This window comes from Penicillium pulvis, assembly GCF_028828015.1.
Source record: "Penicillium pulvis strain IBT 33274 chromosome Unknown scaffold_8_segment0_segment0, whole genome shotgun sequence".
NCBI lineage: Eukaryota > Fungi > Ascomycota > Eurotiomycetes > Eurotiales > Aspergillaceae > Penicillium > Penicillium pulvis.
Genome location: NW_026643080.1, coordinates 3,384,627 through 3,402,474, shown reverse-complemented (window position 1 = coordinate 3,402,474; position 17,848 = coordinate 3,384,627). Strand labels below are relative to the sequence as shown.

Below are 17,848 nucleotides of genomic sequence, written 5' to 3'. Positions count from 1 at the left end.
TACTCTAGTTTACAATTATCATTCTTCTACGCAATTCACCATGCGTGAGCACCTTTCTTTCATCCTGACTGGCCAAGGTAAACATTCTCTCCACCGGAGGCTCATCTTTCTTTGTGAGCTACGAGTTGGGTCTAGCATGTCGGAGAGCCTCTACCGCCCCTGAATTGGCTTCGGTCCTAGTCGAAAAACGGCCATAGAGACGTGAGTTTGCATTTCATGAATGCGCAAAGAGGACATCTTCGCGTGAACCACCATCAACATATCCAAAAAGGGGCCCTTCTATCTAGTGCCATTCTCGAATAAAGCCTTCTCGCTGTTAATCAATCTAACTTCCTTCATCACCACAAAGTTCTTTCCAGCAATGTCCAAGAGTGACACCAGGAAATTGTGACATTCAGACAAATCTGTAATCGGCGATCGTAAAGGTATTGTAGATTTCTGGAACAGGGGCTGATGTGCTTTGCCTCAGATAATAGAGAGCTTTCGCTGATCCCGACCGCTCTATAGAAAGTGTAGGGATACCAGGGTCACTAGCAGAGTGGAGAGGCTGAGGCGCTTATAGTATCCGGTGATTGTAATGTTTGTCATGTTTGCATATGACGGTCGACTTGTATGACAAAACAGGTACCATTTCCTTCTCTTAAGGGTAGTGACTTCCTATGTACCCTAGTAGGCGTGCTGGGGCTAGGATACTATTGAAGGGGCGCAATTAGTTGGCGCGTCTGTGGCTTCCTGTGATTGCCCACTAAATTCAACACCAACTTCACAATGGTATAACCATTGGGTTGTCGATCCGTCAGGCGGCTTTTCTAGACTGTGGGCATTCGGGGTTTTCCAAGTTTGTAAAATCTACACCGTATATTAGTTGGCTTACAGACGAGAGATATCTAAATACATTTTGAAATTAATTTCAATCTCGATTGTTTGATCATTAAAAGCTTTAGTCGGGGTTTTTCTTTGTAGAACCGGTAGTCTGGCGGCTCTGATTGGACTAGCGGCACCACTTAAAAATTATCACGGATTAACTAACCCGTCCACTTCCATCGTGCTCGATTGCCGACTTCCCCTCTAACCAACTTTTCGTGAAGTGTGTTTCTGCTGACCTAGAAATTCACGACCATCTGTCCTATTTCGCTTCCTTTGATCGGCTCCCGGAATTCCGCTCGGGTGTCTTTTAGATTTTTTCTTACCATTTCCCCGCCTCTAACCCTACTGTGTGAAGCGCGCACAAGTCTGCTGGCGCGCTAATCTCTAAACCGCAATCATGGGTATGTAGTGATCGCCCTATTACTCCCATTCACGACTTTCAATCTAAGAGCAGAATGTCTCTGTTGATCGAGTGATCCGTGGTGATCGAACCCCCGCTAACGAGTCTTCTCCACTAGCGCCCGCAAAACAGAAGGGTCAGAAGATGACCATCAGCAACTTTTTGGCTGACGAGAGTGAGTGTTAGGAAGGTTTATAGGGAAAGCAATTCTCATACTAACGGGCCATAGGCCTTGGCTCTTGGGCTGATGAGATGGAGGACATGCCCCTCCCATGTAAGTCGCTGACCTCCCCGCTATGTTGTATTCACACGGTTACTAACAATAATTGTAGCCGGTATGTCGCCCGATCCTCTATACGCCTACGAACTACCTCAAACGGTATACTGACTTACAATAGGACCCTCTGCATCCTCTGGCTTTGGTAGCCGCCCTGCTGGTGGCATGGGTTTCGGCGGAAACAGCTATGGCGGTGGCAGTGGTTTCGGTATGCCGCATATAATGAGAAAGCAAGATGTATCGGATCTGACATATGCAATATAGAACGTGAGACCCGTGGAGGATACGCCGTTCGCGAGCCGCTCGCTCTTCCCACCGAGCCCCCTTACACTGCCCACGTTGGCAACCTCTCATTTGAGGCGACCGCCGATGATATCTCCGACCTTTTCGCCGGCTGCAGCGTGACCAACGTCCGCATCGTTGAGGACAAGCTTACCAAGGCCCCTAAGGGCTTTGGATATGTTGAGTTTGAGACCCTGGATGGCCTCCAGAAGGCCTTGGATCTGTCTGGCACCACCCTGCAGGGTCGTACCATTCGCACCAGCGTTGCTGAGCCTCGTAAGTACTCCAGCAACATAAGCTATGTATCACGGCTAATCGATCATTTATAGCCAAGGAATCCCGCCCTGAGGGACGTGATCTTGACTGGACCCGCCGTGGGCCCCTTCCTGCTGCTCCTGAGCGCCGTATTCCCGAGCGCTCCAGCTTTGGCCGTGGCATGGATGCCGGATCCGATGCCGGCAGCGAGCGCGGTGGCCGTCGCAACAACTTCGAGTCGGATGGAAAGTTCCGTGATTTCGGCAACTGGGAGCGCAAGGGCCCCCTTTCGCCCCCCGCTGGCCCCCCGGCCCGTGAAGGTGGTCGCACTCACAGCAATGAAGGACCTGGCTCTGCCTACCGGAGGAGCTCCCCCGCATGGGGTGAGGGTCAGGGTCGCTCTCAGGATGAGGGCTCGCGCCCCCCTCGTCCCGAGCGGACCCCTACCGCTGCCGATATGGACAACCAGTGGCGCTCCAAGATGCGCCCCGATCAGCCCAAGGAGGCTGGCGCCCCCACATCGCCCACTGCCCCTGCCGCTCGTCCCAAGTTGAACCTGGCCAAGCGTACCGTTCCCGACGCTGCAACCACCGCCGCCTCGACCACTGGTGACTCCAAGGCCAGCCCCTTCGGTGCTGCCCGCCCTATTGACACTGCCGCCCGTGAGCGTGAGGTTGAGGAGAAGCGCCAGCAGGCTCTGCGCCAGAAGAAGGAAGCCGACGAGAAGGCCCGCGCTGAGAAGGCTGAGAAGGCCGAGAAGGCCGAAAAGGTCGAGAAGCCCAAGCAGGCCAAGGACAGCCGCGTTGTCGGCACTGATACCAACAAGGATGATGTGGATACCCCCAAGGGCGGGGCTAACTTTGAGATCCTCCGGCGGGCCGGTGGGGAGGAGAGCGGTATGAACGCTGATGCGGACGCCGAGGAGGCCTCTGCTCCTGCTGATGCCGCGGAGGCCAAGCAGTCCACTGCCAACGGCAACTGGAGGACTGCTGAGCCTACTGACGAAAACGACGGCTGGAGCACTGTCAGCACAAACAAGCGCAGCAACCGTCGCGGTGGTGGTCGTGGATTCTGATAATTTTATCGATACCCCCGAAGCAACCTCCGCTTACCTCCAAATTGTCGCCCCGGGTGTGCAAATGAACCCATGACCCATTTTGATGATCCTTACCAGCGTCCCTTCCAGACCATGCTGTCTAGAAGGACCTCCAAGGCCATTTGGCCTTGATGTCGCTCCGTGAGCATGCTTTTTCTTTTGGTCTATTTCACTGCACATCGTGCAACAGACGGTAGTTGTTTTGTCTCCTCTTTCCCCTCCACCTGTTCCCTCCTCATTTTGTCCTTGGTTCATGATCTTCCCTTTCTTCTCAGGCTAGATTCTCGATACACATCTAGTCTTCGCTCTGATGATTTGGCAGTCTGAAAAGTTTATTTTCCTACGTTGTTTTTACTTGTGTCTCGTATGTGTTCGCTATCTAGCTATTATTCCCATGCGTGTGACTCGTGTGATTTGCCCATGACCATTACAGCCGATGCGAAATGAAGATTACCCGGTTTCCTTTTACCTTGTCTTACCTCCAAATGACCCTAGGTGGTTCTGTTATGTCCCTTGTCCTGTCCAAGATCAGAGGATTTGTTTGGATTGGAGTTGGAGTCCATCTTCTACCACACACCCTCTATTTCCAAACTTGACGTGCTATGTGATTACGAACGACTCTACGAGAGACGAAGTAGTCGCTATGAGCATACCCATAACCTTACCCTCGAGCTTCGATGACAATGAATCTCCGATAATCTTCCCGGTCTTCCTCTCATGTCTACTCTGAGCTTCGATTCATATCCTTTCCACTTACAAGGCCTCATCTACCCATCTGGTCATCTCATATCTTTGCACGTGCTGATTGCGATGTCAAGTCCCCAATTCCGTATAGATTGAAATTCAAGTCTTCATTGACAAGTTCTTCCATCTGTAGAGCCCCGATGGGGTAACTATACGTATACTGTACCCCAGTATGGGGTACATGTCCTACGCTTTAAAGAGAGTGGAGCCCCAACAGCACTAGATCAACCACACAGAACACTTGTTGCCCTAAATTGTGGACCATCGGTATTATTGAATCGAATTTTTCAATTTTGTTTCATTGATGTGACAGCCTTGGAATACACTACTGAACCTTAGGACTCCTCCCCGCGCCAACTTTTTCCCAGTGGGTATAAGCGCCCAAGGGATAAAGAAGCCATTGGTCCGTTTGTTTTTCGGTCACAGTAAGGGCGATATAATTAGGACACCACTAGCCTCACCAGGGGTAATTTCCCCCCTTTTCTGCAGAGTTGATTAGGAGAGTAGGCACTTCATGTGAAATGTTACCTAAATTGACCAGCCACGAGGGAGGTTGGTGCATGTGGTCATTGACATGGGGGCGGGGACGGCTCTCCAGTACACAACTATGTCATCGAGATAAGGCACAATCAAATAGATCATAGATCATAAATCACAGATCTATCTGCAGGGGAAAAGATTTATATTGATTCACTGATTCATTTTATATCTTAAATAAGAACAACGTCCCTGGAAACACACCCTGAGACACGGCCCAATGAATGTGAAATAAAAAGCCGGTGGCGCAGTATGGAGTTAATTGGACCCCTTCAAGGCTTCCGGACTTTAATTATTTCATTGTTTCATATTTTGCTGCCATTTGTCCTTCCAAGATTCTGGACATTCCAGTGTTCTTATTGTTTACTATTTCCACAAAGGCCCCGGCTTTACTTTCCCCTCATCGCAACCTAAACTCCGCTAAGAAAAATACGAACTCGGGGTAACATCCCCATGTTGCCATGTCTGCTACGACCACCACGCTCGCGACCGCCACTCTTGTCGGAACCCCCTCTGCTATGAAGACTGTCGCTACAGTTAAAGAAAACCACTGTCCAACGTGTGGATCTGGCGACTCGTATGATCCCTCCGAGGCCCAGCTCCGGATCCAGGAGTTGGAGGGGCAGATTCAAGACCTGACCCATCGTGTCGCTTTAGATGGTAGGTGACGGACTAGAGCCCTCTTCATAGTGCACGGATATAATAGCTTAAACAACAAAGCTCTTATACCCGACAAAACTTTCCCATATTCAACAGACTGGTCTTGAGAGCCTCCAAACATCCGCTGACCGACTCTTTCCTCTCGCAACAGCAAACAAACTCGCCGACTACGAAGATGAGATCACACGACTGCGCAAATCCCAAACTCATACGCACACCCGAGGATCCTACGACACACCCCGCAGCAGCGCCTCTCTCCCATCTTCCCACGCCGATAGGTTGACACTCTCGCCAACCCAAATCGCCGGCACACCAGATACAGCTTCTCAACCGACAACCTACCACAGTCGCCTCGCAACACTCACATCACTCCTTCCCTACCGCCGCGGAAGCTCAACGACCAGCGCACCCGCGAGCACACCCGCACCAGCCTTACCAACCACCCCAACCTCACTCCCACCCCTCCCTCAATCTTCGCCCGCCAACAGCGACAACGCCGAGCTCCAAGACGCTCTTACGCGCGAACAAGGCCTCCGCAAAGCAGCAGAGTCTCAGCTGTCTCTCGCAAGCAACGAGCTAGAAGAGCTAACAGTACAGCTCTTCAGCCAAGCAAACGAGATGGTCGCGCAAGAGCGGAAGGCGCGCGCAAAGCTCGAAGAACGGGTCGCTATTCTTGAGCGTCGAGACGTCGAGAAACGGACCCGGTTGGAAAAGCTGGAGAAATCCATGGCGAGAGTGGACAGGCTGAAGGCTTTGGTCAATTCATGACGTCCCGATGCTGCTATTTATAACGATTGCTATGAATTTTTTTTTCTTGTTTTTGACCCTGCTATTGTGCTTGGGCTTGATCCCAGGGTCATTATGGATATGAACTGTGGCGCTGGAAATGGTCTTTGGTATTTGCTTTTTTGCCTCCACTTGTGGTAGGATTCGATTCCCATCTTTGCGTGGTTTTTTGCACCTGGTTGGTGTTTGGATTATATGCCTTTTGGCCGGTGGGGAGCTTGCTCTTCCTCTTTTTACTCTTAGTAATTCGAAGTGAAGTTTCAGTATGGATGTAATGTTCGAGTCGAGCTATGTAGAGCTAAGTAGATTTGACGTCTTTGCTTGCATTAGCTAAACAGGTAATTGCGTCATGCATATTCAGTAGAAGCAAAATGGTGCTTTGGAACAGCATGATCGTTTCTACAACGAAAACACAAAGACTGCATCATTGTATAACCGTGTCGGTACGCTCGCAAAGTTATACCGATTAATGAAGAGACGGCTAGCCGAAGCCGAACTCTCGGAGGCGAAACAAAGGTTGGACCTTCCCACGTTCGCAGTGGAGGTCGGTGTGGCCCGACTTAACCCCACTTATGTCTGCATGCTTCTGCATGACATCTTAGCAAGGATTTCAAACTTATTCTTGCATTCATACCTGAGGACCTCAGATATTTTTCCTTCGCTCCAATCCTTTTGATTTTACTCAGGTTTCCACAATATACCATTATAATAGACGACCACATCATGGCTATCGGTGTAGCTATCATCGGCAGTGGTAAGAACCAATCCAAACCTTCAAGTATGAGTGAATTGGATGCAGGAAATCAGGACTAATATTAGATCTATGCAGGCAACTTTGCCAAAGAGCAACACTTGGTATGACCGAAGACTTCCGGGGTCCCACTTCAAGTAATTGAATGGTCGTACTGATTCATTCCCCTATTGAATATATATAGCCCGCCGTGCAAGCCGTCAAGGACCTGGATCTCAAAGCCATCTATTCTCGATCCCTTAAATCGGCACAAGATCTCGCTAGTAACACGACAGACATCGATCTCTACTCAGAGGATTCCGGTGCAGGACGCTCCTACACTGATCTTCTAAACCGTTCAGATATCAGCGCTGTAATCATCGGGTACGTCAAGCCTAACCAAGACGGAGCCTATTATGATTTGGAAAGTCTGACATGATCAACAGTCTCCCCATCCTGGTTCAACCAGACTTCATCCGTCAAGCACTCCTGGCTGGCAAACATGTGCTTTCCGAAAAACCAATTGCCAAGGATGTCGCCACTGCACGCGAGCTTCTGTCTTGGTATAAGAAAAACATCGACACCAGCAAGGTATTCTGGGCCGTAGGCGAGAACTTCCGATACATGACAAAGTTCTTGTTCGCAGCCGAGCAAGTCCGACAGATGGGACAAGTACGCAATTTCAGAGTGAACGTGCACAGCCTGGTGAAGCAGGATAACAAATACTACTGTACGTTACCTGGCCCACTTCCATGGTTCTTAAATGCGGACCTTGGGACCTTTGCTGACTATAATTATTAGTGACTGCCTGGCGCAAAACACCCGAGTACCAGGGAGGTTTCCTCTTAGATGGCGGCGTACACATGGTAGCCGGCCTACGATTGATCCTAGGACCCGACGAAAAGATCACCACCGTCTCCGCGCACTCACAGCTACAGCAGGAATACCTGCCCCCAGTAGACACCGTGGATGCGGTGTTGAAGACCGGGTCCGGGGCTACAGGTGTTATGTCTCTGTCTTGGGGCTCTGCATTCAGTGATAACGTCTTTGAGTTTTCTTGTGACAAGGGTGTGGTAAAGATGCACTTTGATGGGGTTACTGTTAATGGACAGGACCATGTCATTGAGTTTGATGGCAAGGGTGTGATTCCTGAAGTTGCTGAATTTGCGGCGGCTGTTGCAAATAGCCGACCTGTTGCGAAGAGCCAGTCGCCTGAGGAGGCCTTGGCTGACTTGGAGGTTTTGGAGCAGATGTTGCGGAGTGGAGACCGAGAGGGAGAGAAAATGAAGGTTCAATGGCAATAGTTAGATGATGCAATGTATAGCCCTACACTGGAGGTATGGTGCGTTTTCCCTGGGATGTACAGTATGGAGGATGATGGTATTCAATACGGTTGATGGTTACTGCCAACTTTGGTGGTTCGATGGCAATCTTCTTAAATCGAGGCCCAATTGTTTGAACAGAGTTATCTGAAGACAGATTGTACTTCAAGGCTTAGATATCCCAGCTGAAGTATGTTGGAAACCTAGATAGTGAAGACGAGGCGGTAGGGAGGTCATGAAAATGAGAAAGGAGTGTACCCGGAGATTCCTGGGTTTATAGACCAACGGATTATTAATTGGAGGATCATATGTACTCGTTATTTTGACAAAAAGAACCTGAAGTATTGAAAATAAACTCTAGATCTAACATGAACATGGGGTATGTAGATGTTCCTAAAAGGGAAATCTTGGCAGGGCTATGTGTCAGCCAGCCCTACGCTGACATAAGCCCACCTATTTCGCTTAGGTCGCCCAAATCACACTAGTGTGGGTCGCCCACGCCGCTCTGCTTGGAAGTTTTCGAGATTGACTACGTTCCGACTCGACAACTCTCAACGCCCGGCGAGACCCAGCAACACCGACAAAGTGAGTTTTCACGTCCGTTCGATCGACCGTACCAGCACTCTGACAGTTTTCTCTTTTTACAGATGGTCGCCGCTAAGCAGCACATCCCTATCGTCAAGAAGCGTATGTTTCCCGATCTTCGACCCTATGAATCCCATTTGTGGCCTGGATAGCATCGCCCTCCGACCACCTCCAGACGACGTGAGAGATTGAAATCGAGTTGGATGAGAAAGAGGCGGGCTTTTTGAACGACATTGAGGGGGAACTTTTTGATTTCGATTTTTTTTACGGCTCGAAAGCGTCTTGGTCGGAGAGCGATATTATCCACGGAAACCTACCACCACCACACTATCAATGATTCTACGACACCGATTGCCGAATGGAAGGACTGACAGGATGTAATAGGGACCAACCGCTTCACCCGTCACCAGTCTGACCGGTTCCACCGTGTCGGTGCCTCGTGGCGCAAGCCCAAGGGTATCGATAACTGTGTCCGCCGTCGCTTCAAGGGCCAGATTGCCATGCCCTCCGTACGAATTTCCTGTTCTTCAGGTGACCAGAAACAAGGCTAACCCGATACCACAGATCGGTTACGGTTCCAACAAGAAGACCCGCCACATGATGCCCTCCGGCCACAAGGCTTTCCTCGTCCACAACCCCAAGGACGTCGAGCTCCTCCTGATGCACAACCGCACCTTCGCTGCTGAGTACGTTCACTCTTGATGCGATCTTCTGCGTCTTTGAAATTGCAGATCTATGCGAATTGAACATGCACTAACACAATTTACAGGATCGGCCACGCCGTCTCTTCCCGCAAGCGTGTCGACATCATCGCCAAGGCCAAGGCTCTCGGTGTCAAGGTCACCAACGCCAAGGGCCGTGTCACCACTGAGGCTTAAATGGAATGAACCCCAAAAAGTTCTGTTTCATTTTGTTTTCGGGGGTATTCGCAGGAGCATGAGAGGGTTTTTGTACGGTCGTGATATCTCTCTGGCGATAACGAATTTCAAGGATTGTGCATGCCATGCCATGTGCGGCTCGCGCTTGGTCAGAGTGCTGGGCGATAGAGCGAGAGAAACTTGTTCTGAAATGACAACAAAAATTCAAAAATTCTCTTCTGGGCATGGAATGGATCCTGCATTTGTAGAGCTACGACTTTTGTACATTTGTACTTGTAGTATCTAGAATATCTAGAAACAAGTGTGGCTATAATACTAACTAGTACTTGCAATGTTGGTGTATATTCGAAACGTGCATGTCCTGCTTTGGGCAGATCCAGCTGCATCCGGCACCAGCCAAGAACGTGGCTTAATTCAAACTTGACAGTGCCCTTTCAACCTCACTTCCTCCCAAACTCGATAGATTCGACATCCAGTGCACAGCCCAGAGCGCCAGGGTTTCCTTGTCCGTGCAGAGGGATTGAGGGACCACCAGACCCACTTGTTCAGGGGTCCTTGTAGCGGGCCTCTGTGACACGGCGCCTAGAACGAACAAAAGAGCCAGACTACGTGCCTCCGAGGGAAGCACGACAGTTGCAATTTCGGTCCGCAGAATCTTGTTTTCAAAATCGACCCGCTGGTATTCCCAGGGTTGTCAAGCCTTCATTCCCTCGATTCAAGGACGAAAAAAAGTGGAACAGTTCGCCGATCTGGCCAATGTCAGGCCTAAACAAGCCGCGGAAACAAAAGCCCCTAAAGTCCAGGCTTTGGTGATACTTAAAACCCATCTTCCCCATCTAAAACATTTCGGATCTGTTTCTCAGTCTCCTTGGGATATGGAGGGACGATATTAGGCAACTCCTTTCCATCCCTTCTCTCCCACGCCATCCCTACAATGCTCGCCTTCCCGGCCCGCTACTCGCGCTGGCTGCCTCTGGCTGCTGGGGCAGTCGTCATATTTCTTTTTCTGCACCTCCGACACCCTGGATTTGGATCGTACACCCCACAAGTGATTAACACCGAGTCATCAATAATCTTAACATCAAACCGAACAAGCACCACCATCGATGACATCAAATTCGGCATCAAACCCGTTGACACAAACCCCACATCCGCAACGTGCCGCTCACTACCCGGCATCGAAGATATCCTTGTTATCCTAAAGACAGGCATCACAGAAGCACAAGAAAAAGTGCCCGTGCACATTCGCTCAACTCTCCGCTGCATTCCGAACAAAATAATCATCTCCGACTTCGAAGAAGAAATCGAGGGAATCCAAACATACGATGTCTTCCGCAACACAAGCTGGGAAGTCCGAGAAAACATCGACTTCTCACTCTACAATCGCGCACAGTTGAACGGCCGCGCAGGCCTCAGGCAAGAAGATACAGTCAAGGTCGCCAACAGCGCAGCCGGAATGAGAGGCAACCCAGGTTGGAAGCTCGACAAATGGAAGTTCCTACCCATGACCGTGGAAGCAAGGAACTACCAACCCAATGCAAAGTGGTATGTCATCCTCGAGGCCGACACATACCCGATCTGGCCGAATCTGGTAGCGTGGTTGAACAAGCTCGACTCAAGCAAGAAACTCTACCTCGGCAACCAGATGCAGATCGGGGAGGACGTGTTTGCGCATGGTGGATCGGGTATCGTTCTTTCTCATGCGGCTATGCATGGAGTCGCGGATGAGTACTTGGCGCATATGGATGATTGGCATTTCCAGACGAATATACATTGGGCTGGTGATTGTATTTTGGGCATGGCGCTCAAGGCTATCGATATCCCGCTTACATGGGCTTGGCCACATGTTACCGGGCAGTCTATCTGGGAGCAGGATGCTATCAATGAGGCATATGGGAGGCAGCAGTGGTGTTACCCGCCTTTTACATTTCACCATATGACGACTGCGGATATTGAAACGATGCTTGAGTTTGATACGAAATGGCATGCGGATGTGAGTATTTGCTGCCTTGCCACTGCATAATGTTTCAATGGTTCTTTACTTACGCTTTCTTAGGCAAAAAACTCTTATCTCTTATACCAAGATGTCTTCCGCCTCCTTGTCCGACCAAATCTTACAGCCATCAAAGAAAACTGGGATATTTTCGCCCCCCATGAGCTCAAAAAAGAAGGCGATGAAAATGCGTCTTACACCCGTTTCGAGTGCGCAGAAGAATGTGCCAAAACGATGAATTGCATGCAATACAGTATCGACAAGGCTGGTGCCTGTAAGATCTCTGACCTCGCACTTGGCGGCCGACCTGCAGCGGATGTCACGGCTGGTACGATGATGTGGAGGGTCGACGAAAAAGTGCGTTCTCTGGGCGAGTGCGAGCGCCCGCGGTGGGTTCATGAGTAATACTGTATTTTCATTTTTGTTCGCTTTTGTTTTGTTTTGTCATTTGCTTTTCTTTTGCGTTTGGGATTCGGTAACATGGCGTATACACGTGGCGATGGGATCGGTGCATCGGGACTGGAGAACTAGCATTTGAAATCGGATTTGGCTTTGCTTCGCATAGATTTCGACATACTTGAAGGAGATCAACTAGGACTATAGATTGGGTGCGAATCAATTGATATGATATTCTTGAAACATAAAGATTCACCTGGAGAAGCAGACCTTTTAACCAGTTACGACTGAAAGGATGGAAAAGCCATGCAAGAAAATGGCATCAAATTCTACGTGAATCAAAATGCAATGTAAAACACCCACTCTATGCTGTATGTCCAGATGAGACGCGAAACATGTCACCTCGACTCCAATCAACGATATGGTATCATAAGACCAAATAATATGCAACGAAGACAAAAAAAATCTAAACCTTTTTACTGCGCCACGGGAGGTACCAGCTCAGCAGCCTCTGGGGCAGGTGTGGTATCCAGGGAAGACATATCCACGAGGCCAACACCCTCAAGTAGAACAGGCCCAGTAGGAAGCTTAGTTCCCTCGGCGACTACACCATCATCATCAACACCGATCTCAGGCGGAACAGTGCCGTGTCCGATAACAGTCTCTTCACCATCAGCGGCAGGAACCCAATCAGGAACCTCACGAGGACCAAGAAGACCAAACGGCGGCATTCCCCAGCTGGGCATGGCACTCCGGTACGACCAGTCACCCTCAAGATCAGCATAGGCAACAGCATGCAAGAAGATACCAAGCTCGTGGGGACCCGGATCAGAGTACAACTCCGTATCACAGACCTCACAAAGAGCACCGGACAGACGCTCACCCTTGCGAATAGAGTAATCCTCCGCAGCGGCCTTCTGCTCGCGCTCGAGGAGCTGCGCCAGAATAGCCGGGTCGGTGTCAGGCGGCACATCCGGCGAAGCCATAAAGTGGTGGCGGTAAGAAACCGTATCAGGCAACTCAGTCTTACCCATCCGGTTCAGCCGTTCCATAATCTCCTCATCACGCTGACCGTGCGACTCGTTCTTGGCCAATTCAGGCCCGAATACGCGACGGTTAGAGTAGATGGGATCGTTGGAGATAGGATGACCCAGGAACTGGAGGTGGACTCGGATCTGATGCGTACGTCCTGTGAGGGGGAAGCAGTGGACGATACTGTAGCCCTCTGTTTCATTGGACAGAGCCGGAGGCGGGGTTGCAGGGCGGAGTACATCGCCGTTGGCCTCGGACGCAGGGGGAGTGGGCTGTTCCGACTGGGGAGGATAGTATGCCAATCGGCGGAACTTGGTGGTAGCCGTTTTACCGGTGGCGCGCACGCGATTTAGTCCCAGCTTGGGACTAACCTGCATAATGGGCTGATCGCAGACCACCACGCCATCGGGGAACTTGCCCTTGACTCGTGCGACGTATTCCTTCTGCACGGAGCGCTCCTTCAACTTGGTTGCCATCCTCTCTGCACCCTTGGCATCCTTTCCGATAAACATCACGCCTGAAGTGAGACGGTCGAGACGGTTGCAGGGCCGCGGCAGGAAGCCATGGCCGCGCTCTGCGCGGAGGATCTCGACGACGGAGTTAAAGTGGTATCGGCCGGCGGAGTGGACGGGCACACCTGCGGGCTTGTCGATTACGATGAGGTCGTCGCTTTCGTGGATGATACCAATTGGTTGCGACGAGACGGGAGGTTCATGACGGTGGCAAGTGTGCGAGATAACCTGGCCGTTCTTGATGATCGTGTCGCGGGCCGCAGGCTTACCATTCACGGCGACGAGACCTTGGTCGAGTGCCCATCGCTAATAGATATGTTAGTATGACGGTGTGGATCATTGGGGTCCTGAGGGCGCATACATAATAGTCTGGTCTCCTGTCTCGAAACTCCGATGTGAAGATATCCTCCAAATTACGACCGCGCCACCGCTCCTTGCAATTAGTGTTGTAGGTGTAGTGGTAGGGCGCGACGCGGCGAAATCCACCCTCCAGGTAGTATGGTGCTGGCCATGGATCGCAAGGGGTAATGCAGACAGCGGGAGGCTCTTTGAAGGGTTCGGGTTTAACTTCGACATTGACGAGGGCCATGACGGGTGGCGGGGGCAGAGGAAGTTTTCCTCGCCGGAGCAAATATGCCGTTATACGCGGAGATGGAGCCAGGAGGAAAAACGAGCGACGTGCGGCTCAAGAATTCAAAGGAACGTAGTGGTGGCGGGGAAAGTTTGGGATGAAAAAAATAAAATTGGGGATTTGATTAACGATAACGGATTTCATTGTGGAGTCAATCTCCCCCACGGAACCCAGGACCCAGAACCCAGAATCTAGAATATGTTGATAATCTCATGGTCCGTGTATATCATGATGAATGAGTGATCGCTGCTTGATGCAAAATTCATGATTTAATCTTCTGACCCTAAATTCATCTAAAATGCAGCAGCTTACCTAATCTCTTGGACCTCGGTTCATCAACTCCGAGGTAGCGGAGACGCAGACGATCACTTTTGACACCTCTTGCCTCGTTGAACAGTTCTCTGGGCCACTTATCTTTCTAGATTCGTAAAAGACACACTTCAATACATACAAACATGGCAACTTCTGACTACTTAGCCAAGAAGGGTCGTGTACGCAGCGATTATGGCTATCATCAAGTCCACCAAACAAGATGGTAACGGCAACCCGAACCGATACTTGGATGATAGAGCAGCGAGAATTAATAAATCGATTTACCAGGTTCGACAATGACATGTATGCTCATCTGAACAATACTGTCTATACCGCCCTTTTCGACACCATTGCCAACTCTTACCTGATCGAGGCCTGCGGCATGAATCCCTTCAGCGTCAACAACCCCACTCCTAAGAGCCAAGCTGGCCAGCCATCCAATCTATCAGTTGGCGCGGATCAGATTGGTCTGATTGTTTCAACGCACGCGGACTTCTTTGCTTCCGTTGCATTTCCCGATATCCTTGAGGTCGGGTTACGAGTTGCTAAATTAGGGTCATCGAGCGTGACATGGGAAATCGGGGTGTTTCGGAAGGGCGAGGAAGATGTGAAGATGGTCGGAACTTATATCCATGTTTTTGTTCTGCGGGAGACAATGCGAGTGGGCAAGGGTGGCATGGAGGATAAGGTGCGCAATGGGCTCCAGAAGTTGCTCAGTAAACCGGATTCGAAGCTGTGATGTAACATGATATGACACTTGTATATACAACCTGCAGTCAAGACTCAAAGTGGAAATGCGCCACACATGCACCATGTCTATAATACATACCAGTAAGTAGGGAAAAGAAGCGAGCCAATTACGTCCGTGCCATACACGGACGGTCTTAAGATGATCAATGGGAAAGTAGTGATATGAAATCCTCCGAGAATTACCGGATCATCATATTAAAAGTATATAGAATGTGAGCTGCCCAATGAAACCGCGAAAGCGCACCGTTAAACCCGTGCGCCGTCGCATATCATCCCAGCCCGCGAAAACAAAAGTCTATTCTAGTCTAGTCTATCATGCAAGACAAGAAACCAAGAAAAAAAATAACCCGAAAGAAACACCCATAACCCAGTCGTCCCGTAAAGCTCAAGTCAAAACACTTTTGTAAACCTATACCCACGCTTAAACGCTTCCCAAAACCGAAACACAAGCGCTAACAAAAGGTAGTGGGATCATTGCCATGGTGAAAACCAAGATGAAGGAGGTGTAGATGGCAGTATAAATGATAAAAAACAAAAGACTGCATAAGGCGAAGAGTCAAAATGCCAGTTTACTCAATCTTGCCCGCAATAACACTGTTGCAGCGCGAAACATTGGCACTGGTAGGGGGCGAGACGCCTCGGCGCATAGTCTCACCGTCCTCGTCCAACCACCACTTAGGATACGGACCCGGAATAAACCGGCCCTTGGCGTCCCAGCCAGCGACCCAGTGGACGCCGTCATCAAGCAGGAAGAAGCGCAGCCTCTCAGGGCGACCGCCCTTGTGCAGGGGAGCAGTGAAGAAGCGCGAGCGCTCGTCGAGCTCAGACTCAAACATGTAGCGGTGCAGCACGCGGCAGTAGACCAGAGCAGCGGGAGCTTTTTCGTCTTGGTCGCGCCCGTCACGGCGGACAAGGTGCCAGCCTTGACCGGGCAAAAACTTGTATGTTCCTGGAACGGGAGTGTCCCAGTGTTGTTCGCGATTGTGGTCGGGTTCGACGCGATCACCGTGCTGGAACCAGTAGAGGGGGCAGCAGAGGGTGCGCAGGCAGAGGAAGAGATTTGGAGCCATGATGGCTTGAGAAAGATTCAAAGATGTTGAGAGGTTGCGCGTTGGTGTAGATCACCCGCGGGAAAGGAGTATCAAAGTAATATGCGAACACGCAGCGCTGAAATGCGGAATATGTAGTAAAAAAAAGATGCCACAGGATGGCGTGGTTATAAGTCGACGTCCATGATGACAAGTAATTCGAGTTCAATGGTTCGAAATCGATGGGAAAAGGTTGGACAAGGCCTTCAGCTTCCACTTAGAAGCTCGGTGAACGGCCTTGGAGGGAGAGAGGATGGGCGCTCTCTTTATTCCCACAAAGAAGGTGAGAAAGACCACGGACGGCCACAGACCAACGGAACTGCGGTAAGGGCAGGGGATGTCCAGGGACACTGGAAACAGGGGAATGTCGTTATCGTTGCGGTGAGACGGGAAACACGTCCCCGGGATTTGCGAAAGTAAGTCGGGACGAGTCGTGATAAGCGTGCAGCTCCTTCCGACAGGCTAGCAATTAAGCACAGAGGTTCTGTAAGAACCCCGGGAAAGATGGGACTAATCCGGGGCGAATCAGGAGATTGGATTAGGGAGAATATCACGACCTGGCCGGAGCAGGAATCGGCAGCTTGCAGTGAGGGGAGCCGATGTTATTGCTCATAGGGACCGCATGCAAGCAATGGAGCATTTGACTGGAGGGATGTCGACATGGCGGTGTTATATAGGGGAAATAATAAAAAGAAAAATTGTGTGGGATGTTAACTAGATGCGGGTCTCCCGTGTTCGGGGATCCATCACCTTAAACCAAGGTTGTCTAGACTCGCTCAAGATCGAAATTTTCCTCGTTTCTGCGGCTCCACCCGAGCCACATTTCATGCGCTATTTTCTTTTGTTTACCTAAATCCTTACAGCCAAGACTGCTGCCTTCAGGTTTTCTGTCCCTAGCTACATGTTACAGGTCTAATTATCCTTGCTCTTAATAAAGCTACATTGCTTTATCTGTGATACATTGCATATGAAGATCGTCGGTGGCTCCGGCTTACCACGCGGCTCTTGGCGAGTAAATTTTTGTAGGATCAGACATGTGGCTCAGTGTTTGAGTTTCAGCCTTAAAAATCTTTGCAATTATGGATTCAGCTTCTGACCGTCATCTGACATCACAAGAAAAAATGTCACCGTTTGCCCTCTAAAGGTTAGCTTGTTCTCTGCTTTATAGCCTAATTTAGATAGTGGGTTCCGATCCCTGCCACACTTCAAGTTTCCGTTTTTTTATTCATAGGGGAACGATCGTCATAATTATGATGTCGCACTGCCACATGTATCGTACTTTTGATCTGTCTACTCCACATGGTACGTTTTGATGACTCCGACGCCTCACCATTGAAGCAATAATATGGCTTTTTGGGCCGTGACAAAGGATTCGAAACTCTCCTTTCCCTGTGAACCAGATCGTTGGGAAGCCACCCCTGTAAGACACGAAGCTGCTTGCGCAGTCGACCCTCCCCTTTTATGACTTGTACGTACTCCTGTACGTGCACTGCAGACCCTTAATTCTAAACTAGGTAATGCCCCCACTTTCTTCATGAACGCAGATACTCTCACTTGCCACGTGTGTAAAATTGAGAAGATATGCTCTTAGCTTCAGATAGCGTTCGCCGTTATCTACCCCAGACTTTGAGCTCATTAACTTTCATAGTTTCCCGTTGCGAAAGCCTAAGTCGAGTAGCTCTGATATCGTTAGTCCCGGAATAAGCAACGCAAAG

At 50.1% G+C, this 17,848-nt stretch overlaps 8 protein-coding genes across 8 annotated transcripts; 6 read left to right on the top strand and 2 right to left on the bottom strand.

Moving 5' to 3' along the window:
* Window positions 1-1,264: 1,264 nt before the first annotated feature.
* On the top strand, window positions 1,265-3,156 carry N7503_010698 (translation initiation factor 4B; the record flags this gene model as incomplete). The annotated part of the gene is made up of 7 exons (XM_057070244.1): window positions 1,265-1,268; window positions 1,317-1,442; window positions 1,497-1,541; window positions 1,600-1,602; window positions 1,666-1,752; window positions 1,809-2,102; window positions 2,156-3,156. 7 exons carry the CDS (start codon window positions 1,265-1,267, stop codon window positions 3,154-3,156), a joined length of 1,560 nt encoding a protein of 519 aa, XP_056916855.1.
* Window positions 3,157-4,919: 1,763 nt separating this feature from the next.
* On the top strand, window positions 4,920-5,886 carry N7503_010697 (uncharacterized protein; the record flags this gene model as incomplete). Its single annotated transcript, XM_057070243.1, has 2 exons — window positions 4,920-5,118; window positions 5,270-5,886. The coding sequence occupies 2 exons, from the start codon at window positions 4,920-4,922 to the stop codon at window positions 5,884-5,886; spliced, it is 816 nt and encodes a 271-aa protein (XP_056916854.1).
* Window positions 5,887-6,627: 741 nt separating this feature from the next.
* N7503_010696 (Gfo/Idh/MocA family protein) lies at window positions 6,628-7,938 on the top strand (the record flags this gene model as incomplete). Its single annotated transcript, XM_057070242.1, has 5 exons — window positions 6,628-6,658; window positions 6,734-6,759; window positions 6,840-7,018; window positions 7,081-7,364; window positions 7,436-7,938. 5 exons carry the CDS (start codon window positions 6,628-6,630, stop codon window positions 7,936-7,938), a joined length of 1,023 nt encoding a protein of 340 aa, XP_056916853.1.
* Window positions 7,939-8,324: 386 nt separating this feature from the next.
* Window positions 8,325-9,419, top strand: N7503_010695 (60S ribosomal eL32 domain-containing protein; the record flags this gene model as incomplete). Its single annotated transcript, XM_057070241.1, has 6 exons — window positions 8,325-8,335; window positions 8,442-8,541; window positions 8,604-8,643; window positions 8,926-9,050; window positions 9,106-9,227; window positions 9,311-9,419. 6 exons carry the CDS (start codon window positions 8,325-8,327, stop codon window positions 9,417-9,419), a joined length of 507 nt encoding a protein of 168 aa, XP_056916852.1.
* Window positions 9,420-10,353: 934 nt separating this feature from the next.
* On the top strand, window positions 10,354-11,817 carry N7503_010694 (uncharacterized protein; the record flags this gene model as incomplete). Its single annotated transcript, XM_057070240.1, has 2 exons — window positions 10,354-11,412; window positions 11,476-11,817. The coding sequence occupies 2 exons, from the start codon at window positions 10,354-10,356 to the stop codon at window positions 11,815-11,817; spliced, it is 1,401 nt and encodes a 466-aa protein (XP_056916851.1).
* A 467-nt stretch (window positions 11,818-12,284) lies between these two features.
* On the bottom strand, window positions 12,285-13,941 carry N7503_010693 (pseudouridine synthase family protein; the record flags this gene model as incomplete). Its single annotated transcript, XM_057070239.1, has 2 exons — window positions 12,285-13,658; window positions 13,714-13,941. The coding sequence occupies 2 exons, from the start codon at window positions 13,939-13,941 to the stop codon at window positions 12,285-12,287; spliced, it is 1,602 nt and encodes a 533-aa protein (XP_056916850.1).
* A 497-nt stretch (window positions 13,942-14,438) lies between these two features.
* N7503_010692 (acyl-CoA thioesterase) lies at window positions 14,439-15,034 on the top strand (the record flags this gene model as incomplete). The annotated part of the gene is made up of 2 exons (XM_057070238.1): window positions 14,439-14,518; window positions 14,584-15,034. The coding sequence occupies 2 exons, from the start codon at window positions 14,439-14,441 to the stop codon at window positions 15,032-15,034; spliced, it is 531 nt and encodes a 176-aa protein (XP_056916849.1).
* A 580-nt stretch (window positions 15,035-15,614) lies between these two features.
* N7503_010691 (uncharacterized protein) lies at window positions 15,615-16,115 on the bottom strand (the record flags this gene model as incomplete). Its single annotated transcript, XM_057070237.1, has 1 exon — window positions 15,615-16,115. One exon carries the CDS (start codon window positions 16,113-16,115, stop codon window positions 15,615-15,617), a length of 501 nt encoding a protein of 166 aa, XP_056916848.1.
* Between the last annotated feature and the right edge of the window lie 1,733 nt (window positions 16,116-17,848).